At 45.2% G+C, this 27,489-nt stretch overlaps 1 protein-coding gene across 2 annotated transcripts; it reads right to left on the bottom strand.

The window, feature by feature from the left end:
* Window positions 1-27,428, bottom strand: LOC117045417 (microtubule-associated tumor suppressor candidate 2-like). 2 transcript variants are annotated; one of them, XM_033146429.1, is made up of 9 exons: window positions 27,242-27,428; window positions 20,811-20,877; window positions 13,901-14,115; window positions 13,070-13,175; window positions 6,857-6,930; window positions 6,116-6,214; window positions 5,546-5,665; window positions 4,092-4,189; window positions 1-628 (listed from the first exon to the last, which is right to left on the bottom strand). In XM_033146429.1, the coding sequence occupies exons 1-9, from the start codon at window positions 27,293-27,295 to the stop codon at window positions 412-414; spliced, it is 1,050 nt and encodes a 349-aa protein (XP_033002320.1). In that variant the 5' UTR covers window positions 27,296-27,428; the 3' UTR covers window positions 1-411. The 2 variants fall into 2 exon arrangements, with proteins under 2 accessions (XP_033002320.1, XP_033002319.1); XM_033146428.1 differs by lacking the exon at window positions 27,242-27,428 and adding an exon at window positions 21,923-21,987.
* Between the last annotated feature and the right edge of the window lie 61 nt (window positions 27,429-27,489).

Below are 27,489 nucleotides of genomic sequence, written 5' to 3'. Positions count from 1 at the left end.
ATGTAGGTGTGCCTGACATGTGCCTCACATTATGGGCATGGATGCCTGAGGGCATCCACACGTATCAGCAGCCACTCAACACACAGAGCTATTCAAAACTCGAACTGGCAACTAACCTGAAATACTGCAGCGAAAAGTTCACTCGGGAGTGAACAATAAGAAGAGTTTTTCCCTTGCTTTGCCTCTCACCCTGGGATTCTGCTATTCTATGGCATCAGTGTAGCAAGTCCTAGGGACTCCTGATGCAGAAACCCACCAGAGTGCACTGCCTAGTCAAATACAGAGCATGTTGGTAGAGTCACGGATCCCAGGGATCTACTTCTACTGTGGTTAATACTTTCTTAGACGAGAACATTCGGTAGACTGGGACATTGTCAGGGACAAGTCATCTGATACAGCTGCACGGGGCTGTCATCTTGGCACGGTGCTGACTTTAGCTGGGGTAGGAGGTCCTGACGAAGACCGATAAATATGTGTGGGCGATGTTGGCGACAGCTTAACTGGGCTCATGGGGTCTGACGTCTGAAGCTTCCACAGCAGCTCTTCATTAGTCCTACTTAGCCTCTTCTTTTCCTTGGATTCTTTTTCAACGTATTCCTGGAGATTAGCATTTTCTTCAGATAACTGCCTGGAGAGGGAAACAAGGCACTGTCAAGTCAAAATCAAAATTTCAGAATTGCAGCAAGTCCTCGTTGGGTCCATTTTGTAAACGTAAGGATTGGGAACCTGGTGCTCTCCAGGTGTCACTGGGCTCCCATCAGCTCCAGCCAACATGGCCGTCAGACAAAAGGGCAATCAATGGAAGTTGGAGGCCAGCGGTGCCTGGAGGTCCACCAGTTTTCATCTATTCTGTAAACAGTTCTCACGTCTTGTTGAAAACTGTTTGCCTACATGATTTGGATACTTACCATCCCACTCCTTGGAAAGTGCAAAGAAAATAAATAAAGTCTGCTGTTGCATGGCCTAATATAAATGGGACCTTTAGTGAATGGAAAAGAACCCCACCACCCAGGAATCAAAGATTTCCCTCAATCTGTGCCACTTGTCTTTAGACTGGTTCATTCACACATGCCTGCCCCTTGAACGTTTCACCATCAAGTGAATGAGGGATGAATGATAAATCAAGTGAATGGGCCATCATGAATGGACCACTTTCAGACAAAATTTTCATCACTTAGTATTTCCTCAAGCACAATGGGTTGTATTCAGTTGCATCCTTTCATTCATGGAGGGTTCTTTGCTCCAGCAACGTATTCCATGGATGGAAAGGGGAGGGAGCGGATTTTTGCAAATTCCCCCGTTACCCTGCAGCCTGCTACACTACCTCCCATGCTGTTCTGAAGAGTTCCCCAACCATCGGGAGCAGATTTCTTGGGTGGAAGAGGGATATCAGGAAAAAATGCTGTTCCCTCTCCATTCATGGATGCTTCCATGGTTCCAATAGTCTTCCAGGCCACAATTGGATGCTGTCCAGTATTCCCCCCCCCCACAGAATTAGTTCACACATTCATCTGCCAATCAAGTGTGGAGAACTGGAGTCACAGTCATGCACTGGTGAACTAGCCCCGAGCGATTCTAGAAGACAAGCAGAAATGGGTTCAGAAGCACAGGTGCAGGGCAAAACTGGGCATTTCTTAACAGAAGGGGACATAGTTCATTGGTAGAGAACATGCTTTGTGTGCAAAAGGCCCCAGGTGCAATCCCCTGCGCAGCCACTTAAAAGGGTCTCTGGAGGCAGGAATGGGAAAAAACAACCCCGAGAGCCACTGCTAAACAGAGTAATGGACACGAGGATGAGGGATGCATTAACAGTGAAACACAGAGAAAGGCAACTTCCTATGGTCACCTCTCTTAAAAGCCAGAAAAGTCATTGCCACTAGTGACATGTGTGGGGACATCGAGACCCCAGAGCCTTTGCCTTCAGTGAGATAGAAAAGAGTTGCAAGGTGATGCTCTGTGATACAAGAGCCGGTCAGACAGCATCCCTGCTCCGGAGACAGTAAGCAACCGAGTTTGCTGGAGGAGGAGAACTGGGAGTTAACACAGCCAAGTGACAGTCTCTTCCAAGAGCCTTTTGAGCAGGGATGTGCCTTTGCTGACAAGTGTTTTTTACCCTTTCTCTTTTTTTATAACACCAATACCAGCATGTGCCCAAGGACAATTTGCTTTGGCAAGCAGAAGCAAAATTAAATAGCCCTCTGACTGTTACCCTGCCTCTCTCCCGCATACAGTGCTGGGATTGTCTTTTCGCTGCGTCATCCGAGGCTGACGCCAACAAAAGAAAGAAACGGTCAGGTTACAGCGGAGATGAGCTTTGAAACAAGGGGAGGGATAAGGCACAGGCCTCCCCCATCCCATGGGAGGGGGAACCAGCAGGTGCTGTGTTTTACTCAGGCACAGGACTGGCTCTCAGGGGACCAGTTCCTGCTGAGGCAGACAGGAAGCTGGACAAAGGCACATCCTCAGGGATCCTCAGATATCACCGAGTTCAGCAACTGCAGTGGGGCTTCAGAAAACACAACAGCAAATATAATGCCACACTGAAGCAATACTTCCTGTTGGGGGGCTGCAGCTGCCGTCACTATTGGGCAGCATAGATCCAGCGATTTCTGATACACGTGTTTGCACAACTGGTTGGTCTGGTTACTGTGCTATTCCTGAAGGGGGAGGTAGATAGGTAGGCCTCTCTCCTTTGTCTCTCCACCCCACATGATTACATTTTCTAACTGGAGAATCTAGCAAAGTGGAATTTAGCCTACGCAAGCTCATGCCCCAAACAACGCTGTGGCTCCTTCAGGTACTGCAGGAATCTGTTGTATTTTTGCTACAAATGTGGTGCTCCTGCATTTCTCCCGTCAGGTTCTCTGTAAATTTATGAATTCTGTGCAATGTCATGTGCTCTACACGCACTACCCTAAAAACAAGAATTCTGCATCGACATGCTGCAGGTTTGCACAAGAAACAGCAACAAAATGGACAAAAGCACCCATAAAATCAATGCGGTACGTGGTTGAAGACTGCATGATAAGCCAAGCTCAGCCCCTCAAACTGACGGGCGCCCACAGTGCTCTTAAGCGTGGCGTTCTGTGTACAGTGCTAATGTTTTGCAGAGAAAACCATTCCTTCTGCAAAGTGTCATAACTTGGAAGTGTACAGCTACAGGTTTCAGTATAACGGCTACTCCGATACCCAGAGGTTTTCAGCGTAGATGTTGAAGATCAACTGCTTGCAAACTAAACTTCTGAGTCAGCCCTGATCCACGGTAAAGGGGGAGCGTTGCCAACTCCTAAGGAGGAAAGCTTTGTTTATGGAGGACTCTGTGTATGAGGCAGAGGGTTAATAACAACACGCAATACTATTCAGCACAATCCTAAGCACGCTTACTCAGAAGCAAGTCCCACTGTGTAAAGTGGGGCCCACCCCCCCAAAAGTGTACATAGAATTGCATCTGTACTGTGTAGGAATCATTCCATATGGATTTTCTCAGGAATCCTTCTAGCAACCCTGTAAGGGAGACCGGTACCAGTATCAATGAGAGCCGAGCCTGAGAAACGGTGTTTCAGGAAGACCTCCTAGGATGCAGCCCTCTGCCCATTTGCTTGGTAGTAAGCCTTGCTGAATTCAGTTGGAGTTGCTTTACATAGGGCTGTACTCCCAGTGAGTCCAAGGCAGTTCTGATTTGAATCAGGCATTTCCTGGTTCACAGCTCAGTCTCCATCAATGCAATCCTGTGCATGTTTCTTTGGACGTTAAGTTCCACTGAGTTTAATGAGCCTTATTCTCAAATAAGTGTGTATAGCCTTCTGCTACTTCAGAAATAAATAACTTTAACAAGTTCCTTGCATTGCTATGATTCTACAAAGCAGCCTCCCCCCTTTTTTTGGACTACATTTCCCATCAGCCCCAGCTAGCATGGCTAATGGTCAGGGCTGATGGGAACTGTAGCCCAAAACATCTGAATGGTACCAGGCTGCTGCAAATAGACACCAACAAAGTGAGCACACACACACACACACACACACACACACACACAAAGATGTGAATTAAAAGCAGCTTGAAATGCCAAGCTCGGGAGCAAACATTAGACAGACCTTGTCACCACAGTGTTCTGATCAATCCTGACTCTGAGATCCTCATTTTGCTGCTGGAGCACTTGAATTTTTTCTTCTAATATTAAGTTCTTTTCAGCCTGCAATGATAGGAGGGACAGCTTTAAATATATGTAACAGTTGCAGCAGTAAAAATAATAGTAATTACAGTATTGTAAGCAATTCATTGCAGCAGAAGTGGCAGCACAGACTGGATGGTGCTGATGGGTTGTAAACACACAGGAGCTCACCTGTGTGATAACCAGCCTGATCCCAGAGGGTGTTGCTGTGTTTCTCACTTGGGAGAAACACACCTGGTTTTAATTAAGAGTGCCTAGCCTAGCCAGAGAGACAATCTATGCATGTATCTGCTTTAGCAAGGGTTTAGCTGCTAGTCTTCCTTCCCTACACTTTTGCCACCTCAGACCTTTTAGGCTAGCGTGGGGAAACTTTTTCTTGGTCAAAGGACTACATTCCCTCTGGGGCGATATGTCAGGGGCCACATGCTGGCAGCGGGTCAGGATGAAACTAGTGGGGGGGGGGGCAAAGCCCTAAAAAAGGCAATATCTCTCAAACAACCCAATGAGCATGCTCAGCAGGCAATAAATGCTGATTGACTGGTTGGGGGGAAAGAAATCTAGAATTACGGGTGGGTGGGATTGAATGGAGTATCCTGGGAGAGGTCACGGCTGGCTGGCTGGCTGGCTGCCCAAACAGAGCCATTCTACAGTGCAACATTTTGTTGCAAGCCCCGCTTGCGTGATTTGGAAATGGAAACTCTAGAATACGTGCAGGAATTAATTTAGTCCCCTAACTTGATGTTAACGTACTGTAATATTTACTGTAGCTACTGTCTCACACTGGGCTATCACATTATAAAATGGAGTTCCTGCCTCCCCAAATCGTACTCTTCTCTTAGCCAAGAGTGGCTTTGAACACAGGGAAAGGGGGTGAGGTGAAGTGGAGATTTAAAAAGTAAGATTCCTTCCCATTTCAAATATACCATATACTTAGGAACATCTTAATTTCTGTATTGCTTCTTAATTTTTATGGTGTGAACTGCCCTGAGATTATGGATGAAGGGTGGTATACAAAATAATAATAATAATAATAATAATAATAATAATAATAATAATAATAATAATACCTTCCCCCTTCCCAGTTTGCATCTCTAAAATGACTACATTCCAAACCAGAGTTGCCTGCTTAAACAGATTGTGCTAGCTTGCGATTCTAATGCAGGAACAGGGAACTTGCCCTCCAGAAGTTGCTGGATTACAACTCCCATCATCCCTGACCATTGGCCAAACTGGTTGAGGCTGATGGGACATGGAGTCCAACAACATTTGGAGAGCCACAGGTTCCCTTGTCCCTCCTCTAATGGACGCACAAGCTTTTGTGGCTTTCCCCTCCCTTCTGTATTGTTTTCTAAACAGAGACAAAAACCAAGGGCTCACCAGCCTCTCTAGCTCTATGATCCTCTTTTCCTGTTGATGAATGAGTAGATTCTTCATTTCCAAGATCTGCTTTAGGCTACTCATGTCTTCCTCTAAATGCTGAAATGGAGCCATTGCAATCTGAGGCAAAGGAGAACTGACAGTAAAGAAAAAGAAGCAGAGGACTTACCCAGGAGACTTGGAGGGCTCTCCTCATCCACTCTAGGAGGAAGGCTTTCTGGAGGCTTCTAGAACCTTCTGTATGAGGAGGAGCCCTCCCAGTTTTGGAGACCCCAACAGCTGAAGAACAAACTCAATCCCTCCCCCTTAATTTCAAAATCTAACCAAAGCAGGTTAAACAGAAAAGGAAGGTAAAACGACTGGGCCTAAAGTCACCCCTAGGCCAAGTTATTCCAGCTGTGTGAAAACCTCAGCCTTCCCTCATGGGGCTGAGCGCGAGGCAGTCAATGATGCGCCAGGATCTGCAGAACACTTTCTGAAGACATTTTCTGGAGGTAAGAGTAGTGATGAAAGGGGAACTCTTGTTCTTATGAGTCACACTAAGTTCCAGAAAAGCAAATCTCATGTTACCTCTAGTTGCTCTTCAGTGTTTTTCTTTAATGCCTCTTCAAATCGTCTTGCCTTGTCCTTCAGAGACTGGCTCTGAAAAGTGAGGGTGTCGACCTGGTCCTGTAATCAAGTGCAAACACAGTTGCCTGTGACGCTTTTACTCGATGGAAGACAAACCATTTAGGCTGTGGCCCTGATGCAGAGAAAGCCACTGAATTGGCGGGAATAAAATTAGCCACGACTAAGGCCACACCCACACTATACGTTTAAAGTGCACTTATCACTTTAACAGCCAGGGCTCCCCCCCAAAGAATAATGGGGGCTGTAGTTTGCTAAGCATGCTGAGAGTAGTTTGGAGACTCCTATCTCCCTCACAGAACTACAATTCTCAAAGAACCCTGGAAAGATGGATTGACCGTTAAAGTGGGAACTGCAGCTCTGCAAGGGGAATATGGGTCTCCTAACAACTCACAGTACCCTTAACAAACTACAGCTCCCAGGATTCTTTGGGAAAAGCCATGGCTGCTAAGGCAGATCCACGCCATACATTTACAGCACACCCCGATACACATTTGAAGCATGTGACTTCCCTCAAAGACTCCACAGAACTGTGGTTTGTTAAGGGTGCTGGGAATTGTAGCTCTGTAAGGGGGAAACTATACCTCCTAGGATTTGTTGAGGGGAAGTCATGTGTGTTGGGTGTGCTTTAAGTAGATCCTTCTGACAAATGGTAAGGTTTTGTATGTCGTAAGTGATACTAACCTGGAGTGACAGACGTAGCTTCTCAAAATTCTCTTCCAGTTCTCTCTTTTCCAGCTCATGTGTAGACTTTAGTTCTGGGAAGGAATTAAAAAATGCCACATTGAACCACTGTGACACATCCATTACTCACAATCCTTAGGCAGTAGTGGATGACATGGGTGGGGACACTGCCGCTTATCTGACTGCCACCCAATCGCGACACGGATGCTTATTGGGAGGTAGAGAGGGAGGGACAAGGCAGCATTGAGAACGGCATGGTGCAAACACAACGGCAAAGCCAATCTTACGCTCCCACTGGTGGGTTTGTGCCGCACTGACCTCACCGACACCTTGCTCCTCTACCTCCCAGTAAACAGTGGAAATGTGACCGACTGGAAATGAGGTCATTGGTGCTGCATCAACAAACCCAATGTCAGCTACAGTCCTTCAGTCTCAGCTAGGCTCAGCTTCAATCCAGTCCAACTGCCACATGCCTTGCTCAGCCCCGTGCGATGTCCAGGCCAAGTGTTGTCCAAACTTTTTTGGCATTTAAATACGAGACGGTGTGCTGTTCTAGTCTGAACTATAATGTGCACATACGGTCTCTCTTACTCTGTGAGTTGATGTGGCTTTGCCTCCAGGCTACTGATTTATTGTTTAGGCCACAACACACCATACATTTAAAGGACTTTAAAGAGCCATGGCTTCCCCCCATGGAATCTTGGGAGATACAGTTTGTTAAGGGTGCTGAGAGTTGTTATGAGACCCTTATATTCCCGTTACAGAGCTGCAATTCCCAGAGCTCCTTGTGAAGAGTGAGCGATTATCAAATCACTTTGAGAATGGTAGCTTTGTGAGGGAAATAGGACCCTCCTAACAACTCTCGGTACCCCTAACAAATTACGACTCCCAGAAATCTTTGGGGAGAAGCTCTGAGTGTTTAAAGTGGTATCACAGCACTTGGCATGTATGGTGTGGAAGATCCAGCAGAAAGGACTAGCACAGGGGTCTGCAACCTTTAAGACACAAAGAGCCACTTGGACCCGTTTCCAAAGGAAAAAAAAAAACCTGGGAGCCGCAAAACCATTGCGGCATTTAAAACAAATATAACGCTGCATATATTGTTTCTTACCTTAATGCAATAATAATAAATAACGTATAGGAGCCAATGCAAAGTATAATTAGTAAAAACAACAAGAATAAGTTCTTACTTTTTTGCATTGACTCAGGGGCGTACCCAGGATCAAAACTGGGGGGGGGGGCAAGCCATGGTCCTTCAGGTTGTGACATTTCAGCACGGAAAGGCGAATGAAACCAAAATTTTAGGGAAATTATATATAATTATAGCAGTGCTTTATTACAGTAGTTATTACAATTATTTGCTTGGTTTTTTAAAAATTTTATTCTAGTTACATGTCTTATACCAGGGGTGGCCAACTCCCAAGAAACTGTGATCTACTTTCAGCAGTGATCTACCCCCGTTTTTTGGGGTTCAGCTCAAAGTTGTTTTGGGGGGTGTGGTGGGTGGGAGAGAGGGCTTCCCCCTCTAAGATAGGTTGGCAAGCGAACTAAGAAAGAAAGAAAAAGGGGGGTGGGAATGGAAAAGTGGGGTGGAAAAATATAAATTGGGGGTGTGGTGGGTGGGAGAGAGGGCTTCCCCCTCTAAGATAGGTTGGCAAGCGAATTAATAAAGAAAGAAAAAGGGGGGTGGGAATGGAAAAGTGGGGTGGAAAAATATAAATTGGGGGTGGGGTGGGTGGGAGAGAGGGCTTCCCCCTCTAAGATAGGTTGGCAAGCGAATTAATAAAGAAAGAAAAAGGGGGGTGGGAATGGAAAAGTGGGGTGGAAAAATATAAATTGGGGGTGGGGTGGGGTGGGGAGAATATCTATTAAAAATATGTAGTAGTTTAAAAAATAAAAATAAAGGGGGGAAATCTTTTTCTTCTTTTTCCTTTTTTTGAAAACAAAAACAAAAGGGGAAGAGAAAAGAAAAAGGGGGGATAGAGGGAGAAAAGGGTAATAATAAAAATTCAAATAGAGTGGCTGCAGCAGCTGTGGGGGGTGTTTGTTTATTTTTCCTTTGTTTGTTTGTTTTAAAAATGGGATTTCTCCCCTTGGATTAAAAAAGGAGGGGAGGAAAAAAAAGAGAGGGGGGTGGGAGAGCAAGGCAAAAAGCCAAAAAGCAAAAAACAGGTTTTTTGGGGGGGGAATCGCGCCAGGCTCTGCAGCGCGCCGGCCTCGGGGCTCCGGGCCCCCGAGCCGCCCTTGGGGCCATCGTTGAGCATGTACACCGCCCGCAGCGAGCGCTGGCGAAGCACCGGTTGGCGGAGGTTTCAGAAGCAGCCCGGACGTTTTCGCCGCCGCCGCCCGGCCTTCCTGTTGCACAGCGGCGCAGGAAGGCTCCGAGTCCCGGCCGGGCCCCCGGGCGCCCCCCGGATCCCGCTGCCAAAGAGGCGCCGGACGGCGAGGCGGAGCAGCAAAGCCAGGCGGAGGCGGCAGCAGCACCATCCGGCGACCGACGCCGGGAAGGTCCCCCGCCCGCCCACCTCTCCGGGGAGCGGGGAAGGCGCAACGGAGCCAAGCCCCACAAGGACACCCCAGCCGCCCGCCGGGCCCGACACTCCAAGGAGGGAAGCGGGCAGGCGCGGCGGGTCAGGAGGATGGCGCGGCGGGCGCAGCCCAGGCGGGCCAGGAGCGCAGTGCAGTGCCCCCACCACTCCGCGCCACCTCCGCGCCCCAGGCAGCCGCCCCGGAGCCGAAGGAGGAGCGCCTGTTGCGCGCTCACAGTGGCGGGCCACGGCGGGGACGGCCCCGCTCCGCTCCGCCAACTGCGCTGCCGCCGTCGCACCAGGCCCTGCCCCCCGCGCCTCCCCCCGGCTGCCCCCTCCCTCCCTCTCTCTCTGCCCCCTGCAAACCGCCCCTCCATCGCGGGCAGGGCTGGCGCGTCTTCCCTCCGGCCGAGGAGTTCTCAGGCGCAGTGCCCCCACCACTCCGCGCCACCTCCGCGCCCCAGGCAGCCGCCCCGGAGCCGAAGGAGGAGCACCTGTTGCGCGCTCACAGTGGCGGGCCGCGGCGGGGACGGCTCCGCTCCGCTCCGCCAACTGCGCTGCCGCCGTCGCACCAGGCCCCGCCCCCCGCGCCTCCCCCCGGCTGCCCCCTCCCTCTCTCTCCCCCCTGCAAACCGCCCCTCCATCGTGGGCAGGGCTGGCGCGTCTTCCCTCCGGCCGAGGAGTTCTCAGGCGCAGTGCCCCCACCACTCCGCGCCACCTCCGCGCCCCAGGCAGCCGCCCCGGAGCCGCGGCAGGGCCGCGAAAGAGCCGCATGCGGCTCCAGAGCCGCAGGTTCCCTACCCCCGGACTAGCAGGAGAATCAGGCACTGGCTCTAGCAATAGAGTGACCAGATGTGGCGGGAATTACAGAAGACTATATATTTAAGATAGGGCTGGACAACCTCAGTCCCAAATGTCCCCCCCCCGGCCTTGCTCCCCACCCTCCATGACTGCTTTTGCCTGACTGGAATTTGCCCTTGAATGGGAAAGATGCCTCTTGCCTTCTTGGATAGGGGATGACAAGATGTGGATCCCTACTTTTTAAATAAAGCTATAGTAGTTACAGAAACAGCTCCTGTTTTGTATAGCTGCTCCCTGAACAACCCTCGATTCACACTAAATTTAGAAGTCTCTGTTGTGTGCCCATTCCAAAGGCTGCATGCCAGGGACTATGAGAAGCTCTTCCTCAACCAATTTTATTATGGATATGAAATTTTAGTTGACCCTGTAGTAATCTATGGTTTAATAGCCCAAGGAACTTGTATGGAGAGTGTGTTAAAACTTAATAGCCCAACTAATTGCTCTGAAACAGCGACTCCATAAATAAAACCTATTCACCAATCAGCTGTTTCAGTGACAATTTCATCCACGAGAGGGGGCCCTAGGCCAGCAAGGAGCTCTCACATGGTCCGAAAGCAGCATTTCAGGGGTTCCTTCACTGTAAAATATAACCCAAAATGTCTTACGACAAAGGGGCAGTGGGTGGGTGGGAATATAGAGATAATCCAAATCCATGATAGAGATCAACTGTAAAATGCCTGCAACACACATACATGCATAATTTTATTTGTTTGCCGCCTTTCCACGGTTCAAACCATGCTCAACGCGGCTCACAACATGAAAAATGTGCATAGCTGCAACGTAACAAAAGTTGTGATAAACAATAAACAAATCATTTAAAAATGCACGACCTAACTAAACAATTTCCACACAAATCACAAGATTTAAATAAAGATACAGGAAAAAAGCCAACAGCAACAACCCCCTGCCAACAAAACCACCTAAACAACCCCCAGCCCTAGTGGATTACCAATTGTAAAATGTTAATATAAACCGTGGCTATGCTGCCTGAATAATGGGAAGTTTGACAGATATTTAATAAGCAGGATTGCATTTTCTCAAATAGATGTGCACGTTACTCATGAACGCCAACTTCTGACTTTAAACCCCACCTTAAAAACTCCTGCTCTGGAGCTTCCTCTGCACCAGTTGTGATAGACTGAAGTTCCCTCCTCAGTTCCTTTCGTGGGACGTCTCCCCTGACTTTAACTCTGCCATGTCCACCTTAAGGAGATGGCAGGTCTACTGGGCAGGGAAGGAGGCTGTTGTCACAATAAACCAACTAGTCACAAAGGCGCCTTAGCAGATTGGCATCTTCCTTAGTCAGTGATAGTAGGGGCCATAGCTCAGTGGCAACACAGAAGCCTTGCATGCAGAAGATCACGGGTTCAATTTCTGGCACCAGCAATTTAAAGGGATCTGGAGAGGGGCTGTTGGGAGCGACTGCTACACATTTGGGCTGGTGGGGTGCTGAGCAATGCAGAATCAGGAATAACAAACCGACCACAACATAAGCAGCAAAAAATAAAATTAAACATTTAAACATCAGAGGGACTGCAGTGTTCTGACTGATAGGTTAGTACCGAAACCATTCAAAGTGTGACTTCAAAGCAGGGAGCTTGGGACCAGAGCAAGTAAGGAAGATAGTCCCATTGACTTCAATGGTGTTTACTCCAGGAAAGTGCATCTATAGAATCATAGCATAACTTTAATTGGGGGTGGAGGGCAGGGATATGCAATGTACAGGGGAGGGGAAACTGATCAAAATGAAGCTTACTGCAGTTAAGGTACAGTTACAGGTGGGTAGCCGTGTTGGTCTGCCATAGTCGAAACAAAATAGGAAACAAAATAGGAAATTCTTTCCAGTAGCACCTTAGAGACCAACTGAGTTTGTTCTTGGTATGAGCTTTCATGTGCATGCACACTTCTTCAGATACACTGAAATAAAATTCTGTTTCAGTGTATCTGAAGAAGTGTGCATGCACACGAAAGCTCATACCAAGAACAAACTCAGTTGGTCTCTAAGGTGCTACTGGAAAGAATTTCCTATTTTGTTTCCTATTTTGTTGCAGTTAAGGTACTTAAGAGGAAGTGAATTTTCAATTTTGTATTCAAAACAGATCAGAACTTACATTATGTTTGAAAGCAAGCAACAAAGTTATCTGAAAAGTTTGCAGCTGTTCAAATGCTTGTATTGAGGAACATATAGTGTCCTGCCCCAACCTCCACACAACTGCTCTGGCTGATAAGCAGCACTGACTCCACCGACAGGAGGTTGGCAGCACAGCCCCCCCCCCCCACCATAGCATGCTCCTTTATTTTATTTGTGCACTTTCTCTTATCAGATGTGACCCAAAGCAGTTTACAAATAAAACATAAAACTATAAAGCTGCAGGAAAACAAAGGATAGAATAAAGAAAATCCCCATCCCATAGGAAATATGCAATCTTGATAGCATAACAATGAGTAGATATCAGCAGAATCCAATCCAAATATAGCAGGATCAGATAAAGCCAAGGGCTTCCTGAAGAAGCCAAGTTATAACCTGAAATTGGACAGGATATAGTGGTGGGGCCTGGTTGACCCCCCTGGAGAGGTCATTTCATAGAATCAGGGTGCTGCCACTGAGAAGGCCCTGCTCCTACTAGATACTTGGCAAACTTCATTGAGTGATGGCACCTGGAGCAAGGAATCAGGTGTTGAAGGAATGCACAAGGAGGTATGTAAAGTATCAACATGGTCCTTAAGAACATATGATTATATGTATCCTGCTTTGCCCACCACTTGTGCCAAGCAGACTTCTTCATGAGTTCATATCTCTAAGTCCGGGAGAACGGAGTATTACCTTGAACTTTGCGCTCATATTCATCCTGAAGCACTGCAATAGCAACAGCTTGACTGTTTTCCATCTCCATCACCGCTGCTTCCTGAGTTGTTGTAATATCTTCCACCTGTTCAAAGAGCAAAGGAGTACAGATAAAGCTAGCGTAGATGGCTCCAAAAGGAGGTTAGACAAATTCATGGAGGGAAAGGCTACCAAGGTCTATGAGCCACGATGTCTATGTGCGATCTCTAGTTTCAGAGACAGTGTGACGGTGAATGAATACCAGATGCTGGGAAGCAACACTGGGGGAGAGCTCCTGCTTTGCCCCAGTGTGGAAGCATCTCAGGGGCACCTGAGTTTAGTTCAGAGATGGGGAACCTGTGGCTCTCCAGATGTTGTTTGACTACAACTCCCATCTTCCCTGACCACTGGCCATGCTCTCATCAGCCCCAGAACTACAACAACATCTGGAGGAGAACACATTCCCCATCCCTAGTTTAGTTTATATGCCACTTTCCCATGGTGGACCTTGCTCAAAACAGTTCTCAATAAATGTCAAAATTCAAATGCAGATTTCCCCAGTGCTATTCAGTGCCCCACCCACTTTTTCCTCTGGCCCAACCCAACACAGGAATGTGGCCCTCAGAAGTCTGCAGAGAAGGGAATTTGGCCCTCCAGCAGAAAAAGATTCCCCACTCCTGGTGTACATGATGGAGGGTGATGGCAGGAGGAAGGGAAGCCACTCTAAGGGAAACCAACTATCAAATCTGGGATGTGCATAGATTTGACTTTATCACACACCTGTAGTCAGTCACTGCCAAGAGGACATACAACTCCCAGAGCATGACTGACCTGCTCTTGGTGCTGGCTCTTGACCCTGATGAGCTGCGCCTTGTGATCCTCTTGCAATTGCTCTATTTCGGCACTGTACTGTAACTGCAGCCGCTCTTCGAGAGCACGGAGCTCCTCCTGCTGCTCCCAACCAAGCGTCCTCAACTTGCCCTCAAACTTCTTTTCCAGCTCCTCCTTCTCTTTTTGTAATTTCTCATATCTTGCTGCGTTGAGGGCTGCAGAGAGAAGGACCGTTCGCTGAGATGTGACAGAGAAGCTAGAGCGGAACCAACTTCCTGCATCTCCGCTACAGAAATTCTGCTTAGTCTGAAGAATTTCAGACCCACAACACTGAACCCGGCCCGTGGGCTAAGTATGGTGGATCACAAGGGTTAATAAATGCCCTGATTTTGCCAGCTGCCCTGGGATGGCAAGGAAGGGCCCCACACTGAATTCCAGGACCTTCCTGGAGGATAATCCTTGCTGAGAGGTGGGATTTTGAGGAGAAAGGGAGCATTGCATGTTGGCCATGCAGCTCAATGGGTCCTTGAGCAACATTCTTTCAGGTTAGTACACAGGGATGTGGTGATAGCTAAATGTGGTAGGAATTATAAAGCGCTTTTGTGCAGTGCAAAGTTTTAGTAAAGCAGCTGTATAAAGAAAAAGAGTCAACAGCCACATGCAAAGGCAAACAAAAGTTATTCTGTTTTGAAAAGATGCCCATGCTTTCACATAATGCAGCAAAAGAGAAACTAAGGCAAATGCAAGGTGGGGGGGGGGGATGAGCAGAGCAGGAAGCAAAGAGGTATGGGGAGAAAATTGAATAACCAATGAGTTTTGGATGTCTTGGGTCTTTAATCAGGGAGTTTCAAAGGCAGACGTTCAAGCTTTAGTTATATTTTCTGTTTTCTCTCGTCCCTCACATTCCCTCCAAATCTGCTCTGGGGTGGATTCTGAGGGTGCATGGAGGACTGAAGGGGACAGGAGAGGAAGCAGAAGCTCTGTTGCATGCACAGAAGTCTGTTGCACCAGCAAAACCCCATGCATTTTGTTGAATTAAATAGATGTTTTTAACTGTAGGGTTACTACTACTGAGATATGCCACTTAGCTGGATGGAGCCTACCTTTTAAAAAACAACAACAACAACAAAAACACCAGCCACCCTGATCTCTCAGGTTGAAACATCAACAGGAAATTTGAAGATGGGGAAAATATGAGAGAGGAAACAGCTGTGTTTCAATTGTATAGGAATGCTCCAGTCCCTCTTTATCTTGTAAAGGGAAGGAGAGAGGAGGAGAGACTACAGCACAGCAGAACAATGGGGAATGCTGTCAGGAAGTATGTGAATCATTGCAGAAAGATCTCTCCTATCATCCAGGGATGGTAACTAGGGTGAAAAACTAAAAGTTGCACAGGTAGGGTTTAACATGTTCTTAAAAAGCACAAATTTTCGTGCAGTGCAGAATTCATCATTCTGAGGATCTTTATCTATTGTTATGCATTTGTGTGTTTCTTGGTCCCCCTAAATTCCTGAGTCTAATTGGTGTCAGAGTTTAATCAATCCTTGGAGTATTAAGATGGGTTGCCAGATGCTGGATTTAGCAAAGTGTCAAAATACATGCCAAACAAGTTTTTCTGTGCCTAAGAAATTGCCCGGGAGAAGAAGGGACATTAGCAGGGGACAAAGACAGGGAGATGGGCTATTAGCAAAGCAAAGACTCTGTGCCTGCCAGCAAATGGGGGAAGCCCATCCTTGAGCCCTGAGATATTGTACAAAAGGAGAGCAGTTGGTTTAGGATTTCAGTTTGCTGTGGTGTGATTGAAGGAAAAAGGTGTCAGTCTGTTAAAGGCGGCAAGCTGGAGAGGGGCATTGTGGGCTGACAGTTTGAATCAGAGCCTGCAGTAATGGGAGAAACGGAACCCTCTGGGAGTGCTATGCTTTGAACCCCTCAATCGTAGGCTTGGGTTGTAAATATGTGTAAATAAAGCATATATCATAAAGACACCACAACCTTCATTGTTCTTCATTTCCAAAGGAAGCACAAACCCTGGGTAAGTGCCTGGGCCCTGGAATATCACACCGCTCAGGGTTTGGGGTGGCATGTAACAATATGTATAAAGGTAAAGGACCCCTGACCATTAGGTCCAGTCGTGTCCGACTCTGGGGTTGCGGCGCTCATCTCGCGTTACTGGCCGAGGGAGCCGGCGTACAGCTTCTGGGTCATGTGGCCAGCATGACAAAGCCGCTACTGGCAAACCAGAGCAGCGCACAGAAACGCCGTTTACCTTCCTGCCGGAGCGGTACCTATTTATCTACTTGCACTTTGACGTGCTTTCAAACTGCTAGGTTGGCAGGAGCTGGGACCGAGCAACGGGAGCTCACCCTGTGGCGGGGATTCAAACCGCCGACCTTCTGATCAGCAAGCCCTAGGCTCTGTGGTTTAACCCACAGCGCCACCTGCGTCACACACACACACACACACACATATCACCAGGGCTTTTTTGGTCATAGTATTGAGTGCTGGCATTTCCTTTTTCTGCTGTCCACAGCAGCCATTTTGTGCTTGACATGTGAGTACTAGCACCTCATTTTTTAAAAAAAGTCCAAAAAAGCATTTCATCTAACTGTTCACAGCCTAATGACCACTTTCCTTGGAATGGGGATATGAAGACTGGTTGCACTTGTTTGGCATCCTTTTCAATTTCGATCTGTCATTCTCATGGCTACTGACTTATGCAGTGATGTCAAGCAGGGAGACAGAGGTTCCCCCCTGCACCTTTTGAATTCTTTTGTAAAGCACCACTGCTCAGTAACTCTCCTGCTAAAATGCATTTGGTTCACTTGTGTTCTGTTTGCTCTCTCAAACTTTTTGCAGGCTCAGTGTCAAGATGGGGCATCCTAGTAGGGCAACCACCTACATATTGCTCAAAAAGGGGAAATGCATCACCAAAAAAAGGAGAGTTGCATCAAAATGACATATGCTAATTTATATGCAGAGATGCAAATTTAGAAGAAACTACAGTCGTACCTTGGAAGTCGAACTAAAGTGCGGCTTCTGATTGGCTGCAGGAAGCTGAGGAAGCCCCATTGGACGTTCGGGTTCCAAAAATAGTTCGCAAACCGGAACACTTACTTCCAGGTTGCGGCATTCAGGAGCCAAAATGTTCGACTCACAAGGTGTTCAAAAACCAAGGTACGACTGTACTGGAATTTAAACAGAATGCAATACCTCACCCCATGGCAGGGTAGATGTCAATCTGCGACCTGCTCAGACATAGTTGCCTGGACCCTTGTTTTAAACAGTTACTACTTCTGGGAGCTGCCACTGAAATTTCCCACAATGCCCCTGACATCATGTCACTCTGGGGCATTGTGGGAAATTAAAATAGTGACTCCTGGAATTGCTGCTGCTGAACCTAGAAGTGGCCCACCACAACAGCAATTGGGACACCTTCTTTCTAACTGTACTGTCATTTGCCAGGTATAAGCAAACAGAATGAATGTTGCTATCATGTCAACTGGTCTAGCACTGTCTTACTAGGTCACATCCACACCAGTGTTTTTTTCCACCTGGGTGTACAAAAGCACTGGTTAAAAATATGGCACTTACTGTAACAACTTCATGGTGAGTACCAATACCTTTCTTTCTAGAAGAAAAGCACTGATCCACACCATACATTTAAAGCACTCTTATACCACTCTAACAGTCATGGCTTCCCACAAAGAATGCCGGGAGCTGTAGTTTGTTAAGAATGCTGAGAATTGTAAGGAGTCCAATATTCCTCTCACAGAGCCTGTTCTTGCACAATACAGTATGTTCTAGATGTTTTAATTGTTTATGTGGCTCCTTTGGGAGGAAGGGTAGTTTATAAATTAACAAACAAACAAACAAACAAACAATCCTAGTGAACAATATGTGCAGATGAGAAATGGAAAGATCACCACATTTTATACATGTAATTCTAAACCATGGTTTTGTGTTCTGTTTTAACCAGGCCAGTGGCTTGCCTAATAAGCTTCATGGTTGAGTGGGGATTTGAATCAGGGTTCCTTCATTCTTAGTCAGACACTCTAAGTATTATACCACACAAATCTTGCCCATCAACGAGAACTAATAGTATCTGCTCTGCCTGGTCATTTCCTCAAGTTTCAAATTTTAACATTTGTTTTCAGTTTCCATACTCATTTTGAATTATTTTGTAATTTTGCTGCATGACCACTTGGTGCTACCTACTATATTGCCTTCTATTGTGGCACAGAACTATCCAAATCCAAGCAAAACCCAGCTCAAACTCAGAACTGGGGATTCATCATAATTGAAACCCACTCAAGCTTTAAATTGATCCTGTAATGAAACCTGTCTTTCAACTATCATTCTAATGAGACTGGCACATGGTAGGATGTGATAATCCAAAGATACTCACTGAAGTATGCAAACCAATGCCCAACACACATAGACTTGACAGAAAGAATAGATGCTACTATATTGCACATATATATATATTTGCCAGTTTCTGCAAAAGCATTTCTCATGTGCAAACCATACATCATCCTATGCATGAATAAGGATTTTAGTGGAGCCAAAATTGGACCATCCACATGGGGGGGGGGGTATCAACTGGCTCAGGAAAACCTCAAAGTTTGCAGAAGTGTCTTTTTTAAAAAAATGAATGAGGAGGAGCTTCAAAACAACCCATTGAGGAATGAGCATGAGCATGCCATGGATTGTTTACTTTCTAGGGAGAATGAAAAATGGAAGAAAGGAAATGGAGTGGAGCATCTTGGGAAATGGTCTGGCTGGAACTCTGAACAGAAACCTCATCCTTCAAAATATTGTTGCACGTCTCACAAAAAAAATTGCAAGGGAACTGTTGAACAGAAAGCTGACCAATTTTTTGCCATGCGCAGAGGTCTGGTATTTATTCCTAAATTAGCATGGGAGATCTGCATACAAACCAAAATTTGTTGCTTCTAAGACACCTTTGTGGTATGCAAGATACTTCTAGGACACTACATTTAACTGAAAAGACAAAGTGGGTATCCAGCCCCCATAAATGCAGACATAAAGCTGGACATGTGATTGTTCTGTGTCAAAAGAAGGAAACAAAGACTCATGTTGAAATGAAGCCCTTCCAACTCCTATCATTTAAATATCTGTGCATCGTGATTACCCAAGAGCCAGCTCATAGTTTTCACATTTAAGGTCACCAAATAAGTGCAGCATGCCTACCATCTGTAGTTCTGCATCTGCCACGTTCAAGAAAATAATATGCAAATGGTTATAAACATGAAATTAAGTATGCAAACAACCCCCTGGATTATGATATATGTTTGGTGTGCCTTTCATTATTGAACGAGATGCTTCATCACTACTTCACAGAATGGAAATGTAACTACAGCCACCAGCCTAGCAGTTGACTCTGCAATTTAAATATTTGCTAGCTGCCAATGCCAGACTGTTCAATATAACCCTGCTCAAGAGCTTAATGAAGTGGAGAGAATTAAAACTCTCAGCCAAGAACAAGTGCACGACTCCAAAAGCGCCCATGAAAAGCTCAACAGCTACAGGAAGCCCCACCAGTGACCAGCGCAGCTATCTAGAGAGTGCCAAGATATTATTTTATTTCCATGGAAGTTTCACTTTTAGCTTACAGGCTGGGTGTGATTTTCATAGGAAATGACATTTACTGGACTGAGAAGCGGCTGCAGGTTAAATTGCAGCACTTGCTGTCACAATGTTTTCCCAGCACTAAGCTGATGTTATTTCCCTTTGCGTCCGACCTATGGGTGAAGGCCAATCAAAGTGCATTTCTGTTTATAATGGGAGGAAAATAAAATGCCATCAGTGGAATGTCACTTCTGTCCCCATTGAATGGCAGAGAGGCAATGGAGAAGCCCAAATGGCAGGTGGGCTTCTGCATCCAAGCCCTTTCTCCTCAAAAGGAGCACTGGCTCTGCAACCACAGTGATTCTTCCAGTTTATCAGCCCAAGTGAAACTTCACTCAATCGTTTGACTCTGTAAGTGGGCTTGTTATGGGCCAGTTCTATCATTAGGCTGAGTGTAAAAATATTAGGTTGCAGTCAACTAACTTTACTCCGAGTAAATCCACTTAAATGAATGACCATGACTAACTTATGCCCATTAATTTCAATGGGCATACTTTGAGTAAAATGTAATTGTTGATGATGATTTTTTAAAATTAACTATCTGCCCTTCACCCCAGGGCAAGTGTATCCCATTTCGCCACTGCTGCCCACCCTGCTTGCCTCTATTGCTGGCAGAGAAGCAGGATCTCTCACACTCAAAGATCTCACAAGATTCCAGGACATCTCATTGTTGCCGGCGCCACTTCTCTGCTAGTGGTGGAGGCTGAGGGTGCCACCACAGGGGTTTCCACCACCTGAGGCAGTGGCTTCATTCTGCCTAATGGCTGGGTCAGGTCTGCTTTATCATAAGGTCCTAGGGCAGGTTATATGAGCTATTGCCTGACCATGCTGGGTAGTGTTTCTGGGCCTGACATGTTCCAAATTCCTAGGTAATGAAGCTTGTAAGTAACTACGCCATTTGTGACTCTTGTATCCTATCAATCTAAGGGTGACCTGAGCTTCATACCCAGTCTCTATGGCAGGCACAGAATGCAATTCAAAAGCAGGCAATGTAGATTTACAGGTTGCCATCTGCAAACAATAAAGATAATGCATGATGAGTTCCACTGTGTATAGTTATGAACCTGTCTCTGCAACAACAAAGAGGTGAAATTATTGTTCCCCTGACAAGCCATAAAAACCTGCGATGAGCTTAAGGCGATGCCTTATTAGATCCACAGAGATTGCCTAGCATCACAGGAAGAAGAAATAAACCATTTTACCAAACATCTGTAAGCAGAAAAGGACATTTTAAAGATTGCTTATTTAATGTCCTACTTACCAACTTCATCTTTGATGTTTGCAAGCTCCGCTGAGAGCTCTTTTTCTTTCACAAGGGCGCTTTCGTTCTGTTAAAACAAAGAGCAGAGCAAGAATGAACAAAGTTCCTACCTAAGAGTTTGCACACCTTTATTTACAAAACCTCATGCAGTGAACTGCTTAATTCTATTGTCAACGGTTACTGAAGGTGCTTTAAAAAACAGCATATGCACAACCATAATTTTGAACTGTAAATATTGCACCCACAAAGTTTTCTTTTGGACAGTGCGCTCAAAGGCTTATTTGTTATGACTTCCATGTAACGCCATCCTATGAATGTTTACTTGGAAGAATGTCAACTGTGTCCCTAGTGAATGAGTTTAGAACTGCAGCCGTAAGCATGGATTTTGCCCCCCTCTTTCCGGGCAGAGGGCCACACTTGAATGCTCTGCGCCCAAGCATTTGTTTGTTTGTTTGTTTGTTTTGCCTGGAGCTTTCCCTGCAAAAACCCGCTCATTAAAGCTGAATCAGAGCAAACGTCAATTCGGGTTTTTTCCCCCCAGATTGAAGCATTATGCCTAACTTAAATGACATTTCTGTAACTAAAAGATGTATAGGCTAGAAGAGACTGGTGTTATCATCTAATCCTCAAACTGGAGCATCTCCAAAATAGGAAAACTGGAGCCAGCAGCTCATTTTATTGTGCTTGAGTCCATCAAATCATTTGATTGTGCTCTACTCCACAAAATACAATATTCAGCATATACAAAACATAATTTGTTTGCATGTTGATTATGTCCCTAGCACACATAAATGACTTGCAATGCACACTTCATAGTAGTACAACTAGGCATCCATAAAATAATACACACATACTCAAAATTTTATTTGTTTGTTCTTTTCGCTATTTATTTTTTTCAGAACAGAGAACTTCAAATGACGGGAGAGATTAGACACATAAAACACATTTGTCCCGACCATACTGAAACATGCTTGTTAGAACGTAATGATTTTAGTGGGAGATGTTTCACAAGAGAGGTATGAATCAACAGAAGATGCTGAAAGAGAACCCACCAGAGTGTGATTTAGTATAATAGATACCAGGAGCACCACCACAAAAGAACATAGACCCACTTTTGTATATTGCACTGCTATTCCTTGTCTTGTGAAGGGTGGGAGAAAGAGCTGTACCATGCTGGCCGAGGTCACCACTTATTAGAAGAAGAAAAAGATCAGGAAGCTTTAAAGACAACTGTGGGTAAGAAAGCAGCAATGCCTTTTCAAGTTGTGACTAGAAGAAGCACAATAAAAAAGCAGTGAAAAGGAATCAGTCAATGAGTTGGCAATGCATAAAGAGAGGATGTTAGAATATTTGGAAATTTAGATGATGTTATGTCACATCCTTTTGGAAAATGTGGGGTTTGGTCATGGAAAGGATTTAGAAATACTGTGCTAGTTGCTGACATCTGGGAAATGATGGTGGCTGGTGATGACTCTGCATCCATTAGTCAAAGAGTGGCAGCATATTGCCAACTATGAACTATAGGAATGACTCAATGGCCAAGTTCTTAAGGAGGAATGAAAGCCTAATAACTCTGTCAGTGACAATATTTAGTTAATGAACATGTAATTAATGAGAAGTGTTTACTCAGAAGTAAGACTCACTCTGTTCAGTGGGCTTGCTCCCAAATAAGGGTGCTAAGGATTGCAGTCTTAGGGTCTTTCTCAATAGACTGTATAAAGGGAATTCAGAAGCAGTTTGGGTGGGTGGAGGGAGGCGGCGGCGGTGGAGGAGAAAAAGTTAAGATGGTCTTCCTTGCAGCAACATCACACTGGAGTCTGTGAGCTGCCTTAAGTGAAAAAAGAAAATGCTGACTGGGGTGGTGAAGGCACTAAAGCCACGTTTAGTTTGAAGCCCATTAAACTGGCAACAACCATTTTGGAAGACCCAAAATTCAGAAAACAGCATTCACCAATACAAAGTGATAAGCTATGATAAGCTATGAGATAAGCCATGAGAACGGCCTAACAGTACAGTTTAGTAGTATAAAACTGATAAGAAAATTAGAGTATTAAAGTATAAGATTACAAAAATAAGATAACAATTAAGTAGAAGTAGTAAATATTTAAAGAACCAGAAGGGGAAGTTGAGGGAAGTCATGGGGAGGGGGCGTTTTCTTTTATATGACAAATGTTATATTGTGTTGTTTGATTGAATATAAAACTGTAAAAAAATCCAATAAAATCTTTTTAAAAAAGAAATTAAGTCATCTTAATTCAGCCTTGTGTTCCAGAACTTGTTTACCTGGGATTGCTGACTCACTGATGTTATCTTGAATAAGCAATGCTACCCTTGACAGAGGCAAAGAATCTCAGACTGCTGTTAGTTTCACTCACTTTATCAGGCTCCTGTGTATCCCAGGAACAACCACACTTACTGTTATTCATACAGTTATGAAAACATTCATGTCAAAACTTTATTATACCTTGCTCAGGCCCTATGGTTAAAACCTGGTTATCTAAATCACCATTTGCCAACCTGGTGGCTTCCAGATGTTTTGGACTAGGGACATACTGGCTGGTGCTGATTGGAGTTGTAGTCTAAAACATCTGGACTGCACCAGGTTGGTGAAGGCAAAAAGAGTCAATCATTTCTTGCTAAGTGTCTGAACAAGGACTCGAAAGACTGTTTTTAACCTTGGCTCTATTTAGGGTGAATTAATAATGCATTCCCACTAAACATGGCTTGGCCGCCCAACAGCCCACACTGTTCTTTAAGAATACTGTAATAATATTAATAAAACCCTGAAAATACAGTTACTCCCAATTCTCCATCTCTATTTCCTCTCGATAACAATTCACTTGAGGCCATTTCCTTTGCTTATCTGAAAAAGGCCAAAGGATGTTGGGTGGAAAAGGGAGAAAGACACAAGGCATGCTCTGCTTCCCAGAGCAGTTCAGACTGCAGTGAAAGGTCAGAAGCAAGAATGAACATTTGTGAAGTACAACTGCATTCAGGTAAGTATGATCTACTACAGAGATAAATTCTCTTGGTAACTGCCCCTCTCAGAAAGTGGCCAAGCTTGAATATGGAAATGCCCATCTGAATAACAAACCAGAAGCAGAGATGGGAACCTAGGGTCTATCTGTACCCAAAACACAGTGCTAACCATTGTGGAAATGTCCTTCACAATTATTGGTAGGCTTCCCCCCCCCCACTTGCCACAAATATTTGTTTTCCAACTCTTCATAATGTTTTTTGACAAAGAGCTGATGATTAATAGGATTAGATGCCTGACCTTGCTTTCTCTGAAAAAGTGGATAGGTTCGGTGTCAGCTAATCTTCATATCAAACCTCAGGATACCTTAGAGGTGAAGCATATTACAATTCCCTGACATGTTCCATTATCTTATAAGTGTGGGCTGTAGATATATGTGATGCAAAGGCAAATGTTGTGCTGATATGAAATGAAAAAGCCTTCTTCATCATCATGGTGTTGTTTGTGGATTTCTGTCTCAGTAAATAAAACCCACAAATCAGAGATGTTGCTTTCATTTGAAAATGAGCACATGCCCTTGAATATTTCCTCCCATGAATGCAATGTTAATATACCTTTGACCTCACACATGATATTATAAAAGTCTCAAACAAAAAGGCCTGAGACTGTTAAAGTTACAGTTGTCATATACAGTAAGCTTTCATTAAAATGTATCGGCAAACAAAGAAACCACTTTCGTTCTGAGCCTTCACAACCCCAAAATGTCTTGATTCAAACAATATGCTCTGAACCATACAATACAGATTGGCTATTTTTTAAATCTTTTAATTTTTATGCTCACAGTCAGGTTGGCCAAAGAGCCATAAAATGTAAGATATCCCAGCCCATTTCTAAGTGCTAGTCTTGGCCTTAGAAGTTCCCAATTCAATGTGATGACTTTGATACATTGTTAGACAACAAGTCCCATCAGCTTCAGCCAACAGAGCCAACATGATGGGACTTGTAGTCCAAGATCTAGAAGGCTGTCTTAAATCTAGCAATGGGTATTCCCATCTCCTGGAGGGCTGTAATTACCCACAATAATGAGATAGTAGTATGGCCAGCTCAATACATTTTGCTTCCTAAGACAAAGGACAAGATGTTGGTCCTCCAATTCTAACAGACCAGATTGGCAAGTGGGTCTTACTTCAACATCCTCCACATCACCTGAGGCAGTAAGTTAGTTTAGGAAGTGCAGGACAGGAGGCATGGCTCTGTCTGCTCACCACCTTTCTGCATTTGCCACCTGAGGCAGTTGCCTCCTTCTGTGGCATGATAGGACCGGCCCTATCAATTACCCAGCTATCTGTTGTGGGGAAGCAGGGTTGGTGGCAGCAGCAATGATCCCTGCTTGAGGATGCTGGACATTCTCTTTCCAATCACACTTTCAGTCATGGTAGTCTAGTTTCACAAGTGGCGGTGATTGTGATAAAATTAACTGGTTTGTAAAAGGACTAGACAAATCACTGATTGCTACTTGCTAAATGCAGCCTCCATGAACAGGGGCAGTAAGTTTCCAAGTGGGTATAAACTGTTGGGAGCGGCCATCTCTTTGTGCCTTGCTTCAGAGGCATCAAAACAGAAGGGTAAAAAATGTCTGATCCAGCAAGACAACGCCAATGACTCTGGCATAAGGGCCCCAGGATGAGATTGTAACGAAGGACATTTTACCTCAATCAAGACCCTACTAATGGTGGATTCAGATGATGGAGAGCTAGTGTGTGGAAGCTCCTTGAAAGCTCCTCATGCAGTGCTATAATTACAAGAGGAAGTGGTCTCAATGGCTTTGAAGCCCACTTCTGGTCATCTGAACCTACCTGATGTTACCCTGTGATGCTCTATGCTCCAAATGACAAACATGTATCGAGCATGCCTGCAATGCCACATCCCCTCTCCAATTCTGAACTCTCTGCATTTATTACTGTTAATTATTCCACAAGCACTTTGCAGTGGTTTACAGTAATTATCCCTTTCAGCCCCACAACATCCCTATGGTCATTAATATGCACACATTACAAACGACGAAGCCTCCCAGAGAGTTCATGGCTGAACCCAGGTCTCCAAGTACATCATACTCTGTTTTGGCTCAAACATTATGTTCTGCCTTCTCTCTCCCTCTCTGACAAAATCTAATCAGGTTTGGGAGGGGATGTGCTGCTTAGTCATGGCTGCACTATTTGGAATGCCTCCGGAGCAAAGGCTTCCTTTTCTTAGCATGCTTCTTGATTTCCGTCCTTTAATAAATATTTCATCTAATTCTCCTGGAAGGCAATAGCCACATTTTATTGCATCTGGGATTAAAAATGATGTGCCATCTGTCCTTCCCATAAAACATCTTAAAAACTTCCCCTGCAGTAGATGGCCAGTCACCTTCTCCCCTGCCCCCACTGTTCTTTTTAGATTGAAGTTTACAAGCCTAACTTATCACCACCGTTTCCCCAAGAGTACACAGTTTGCTGAGTTCTTTATTAAGCCATACATTTTCCTTAACATGGATGGCAACACATCGCAAGCTATACTTTAACCCAATAATCAGATCAAGAAGAGGAAGCTTCAGTTTGTTCTTCAGTGGATTAGCAAGACCATCCCAGCCTCAAACAAAAATCTACCAATCTGGGTATTTCTGCCAATGTCTTTCCTATTAAGCAAATTAAAAGCTGGAGCACATTTCCCACCTGGTTCCATCTCTGAGCTCACAATGCCAAATTAAAGCTCACAGTGGTAAAGAATGACAAGCTGTGTGTTAGAAATAACTCAGATTCATTCAGCTACCTGTAGATACTGTTGTGAACTCAGTAGTGACAATCCATGACACATTTCAATTCAACACGCAAAAATTCAATTCCACCCCACATTCCCCTGACACAGGAGAAGAGTGCAGCACACAAAATAAAATTTAACAAATGAAAAGCAGAGGCTGCCAAGAGAAGACAGATATTTTCCATGCAAGCAAAACAACGAGGGGTAAAACACACACATCTCAAGCTGCAAGCTACAATCAAATCTGCATTCCACAGGTAACATTAACAGAACACAAAAACGAAACAACAAATCACATCAGCTCCAAAACCAGTAGGTCCCCAGTATGTTACTGCTTCATAAAAACGTAAGTGCTTCAGTTTTAGACTGCAGGGTGAAATGATGCAAGGCACTGCAGTCTTAGGTGAATCTGACGGTTTTGTTTGGTGCTAGCGAATGAGAAGTCAGCACATTATATTAAAAAAATGGACATCATCACAGTCCCTCTCCCCATTTCCCTCCCTCCTTCCTTCCCTCCCTCCCTCCTTCCTTCCCAGTCAGCTGCAGCTTGCAAAGCAACATTCTCAACATTAGCTAGAGGAAGAATAAGAGAGAACACAAGGCTAGCCGTCGCAGCCCTTTGGATTAAGGAGGAAAAAAGGAAGAGGCAGAGTACCGTCTTGTCCAGGCACTGGAGGCAGTAATAAAGCTTGCAGCAGCACTGGCCCATTCTGGCAGGCTGGCTGGAAAAGCGGCCAGCTTCATTCAGAATGTCAGGGTGTTTAATTCCTAAGCAGCAGGAAATGTCTTTTTAAAAAAAGGACGAGAAGGAAAGGAAGAAGATGGATTGCTGACAACTGACACAACTTGTGCGCCTGTGTGTGTGATTCCTCTCCAGCTACCTGGGTTTTCCTCTTATTAACT

This window comes from Lacerta agilis, chromosome 4 (assembly GCF_009819535.1).
Source record: "Lacerta agilis isolate rLacAgi1 chromosome 4, rLacAgi1.pri, whole genome shotgun sequence".
Classification (NCBI taxonomy): domain Eukaryota; kingdom Metazoa; phylum Chordata; class Lepidosauria; order Squamata; family Lacertidae; genus Lacerta; species Lacerta agilis.
The sequence above is the reverse complement of the archived record's forward strand: the minus strand, read 5'-3'. Positions and strand labels throughout refer to the sequence as shown.

Excerpts from the sequence above, each read along its gene's own strand:
- LOC117045417 (XM_033146428.1), bottom strand. The coding sequence starts at position 21,982 with ATGGTACAGCTCTTTCTCCCACCCTTCACAAGACAAGGAATAGCAGTG. Across the intron at positions 20,878-21,922 it reads TAGCAGTGCAATATACAAAA|AACGAAAGCGCCCTTGTGAA; the intron begins GTGGGTCTATGT and ends TTGTTTTAACAG. Across the intron at positions 6,931-13,069 it reads ATATGAGCGCAAAGTTCAAG|AACTAAAGTCTACACATGAG; the intron begins GTAATACTCCGT and ends ATTCCTTCCCAG.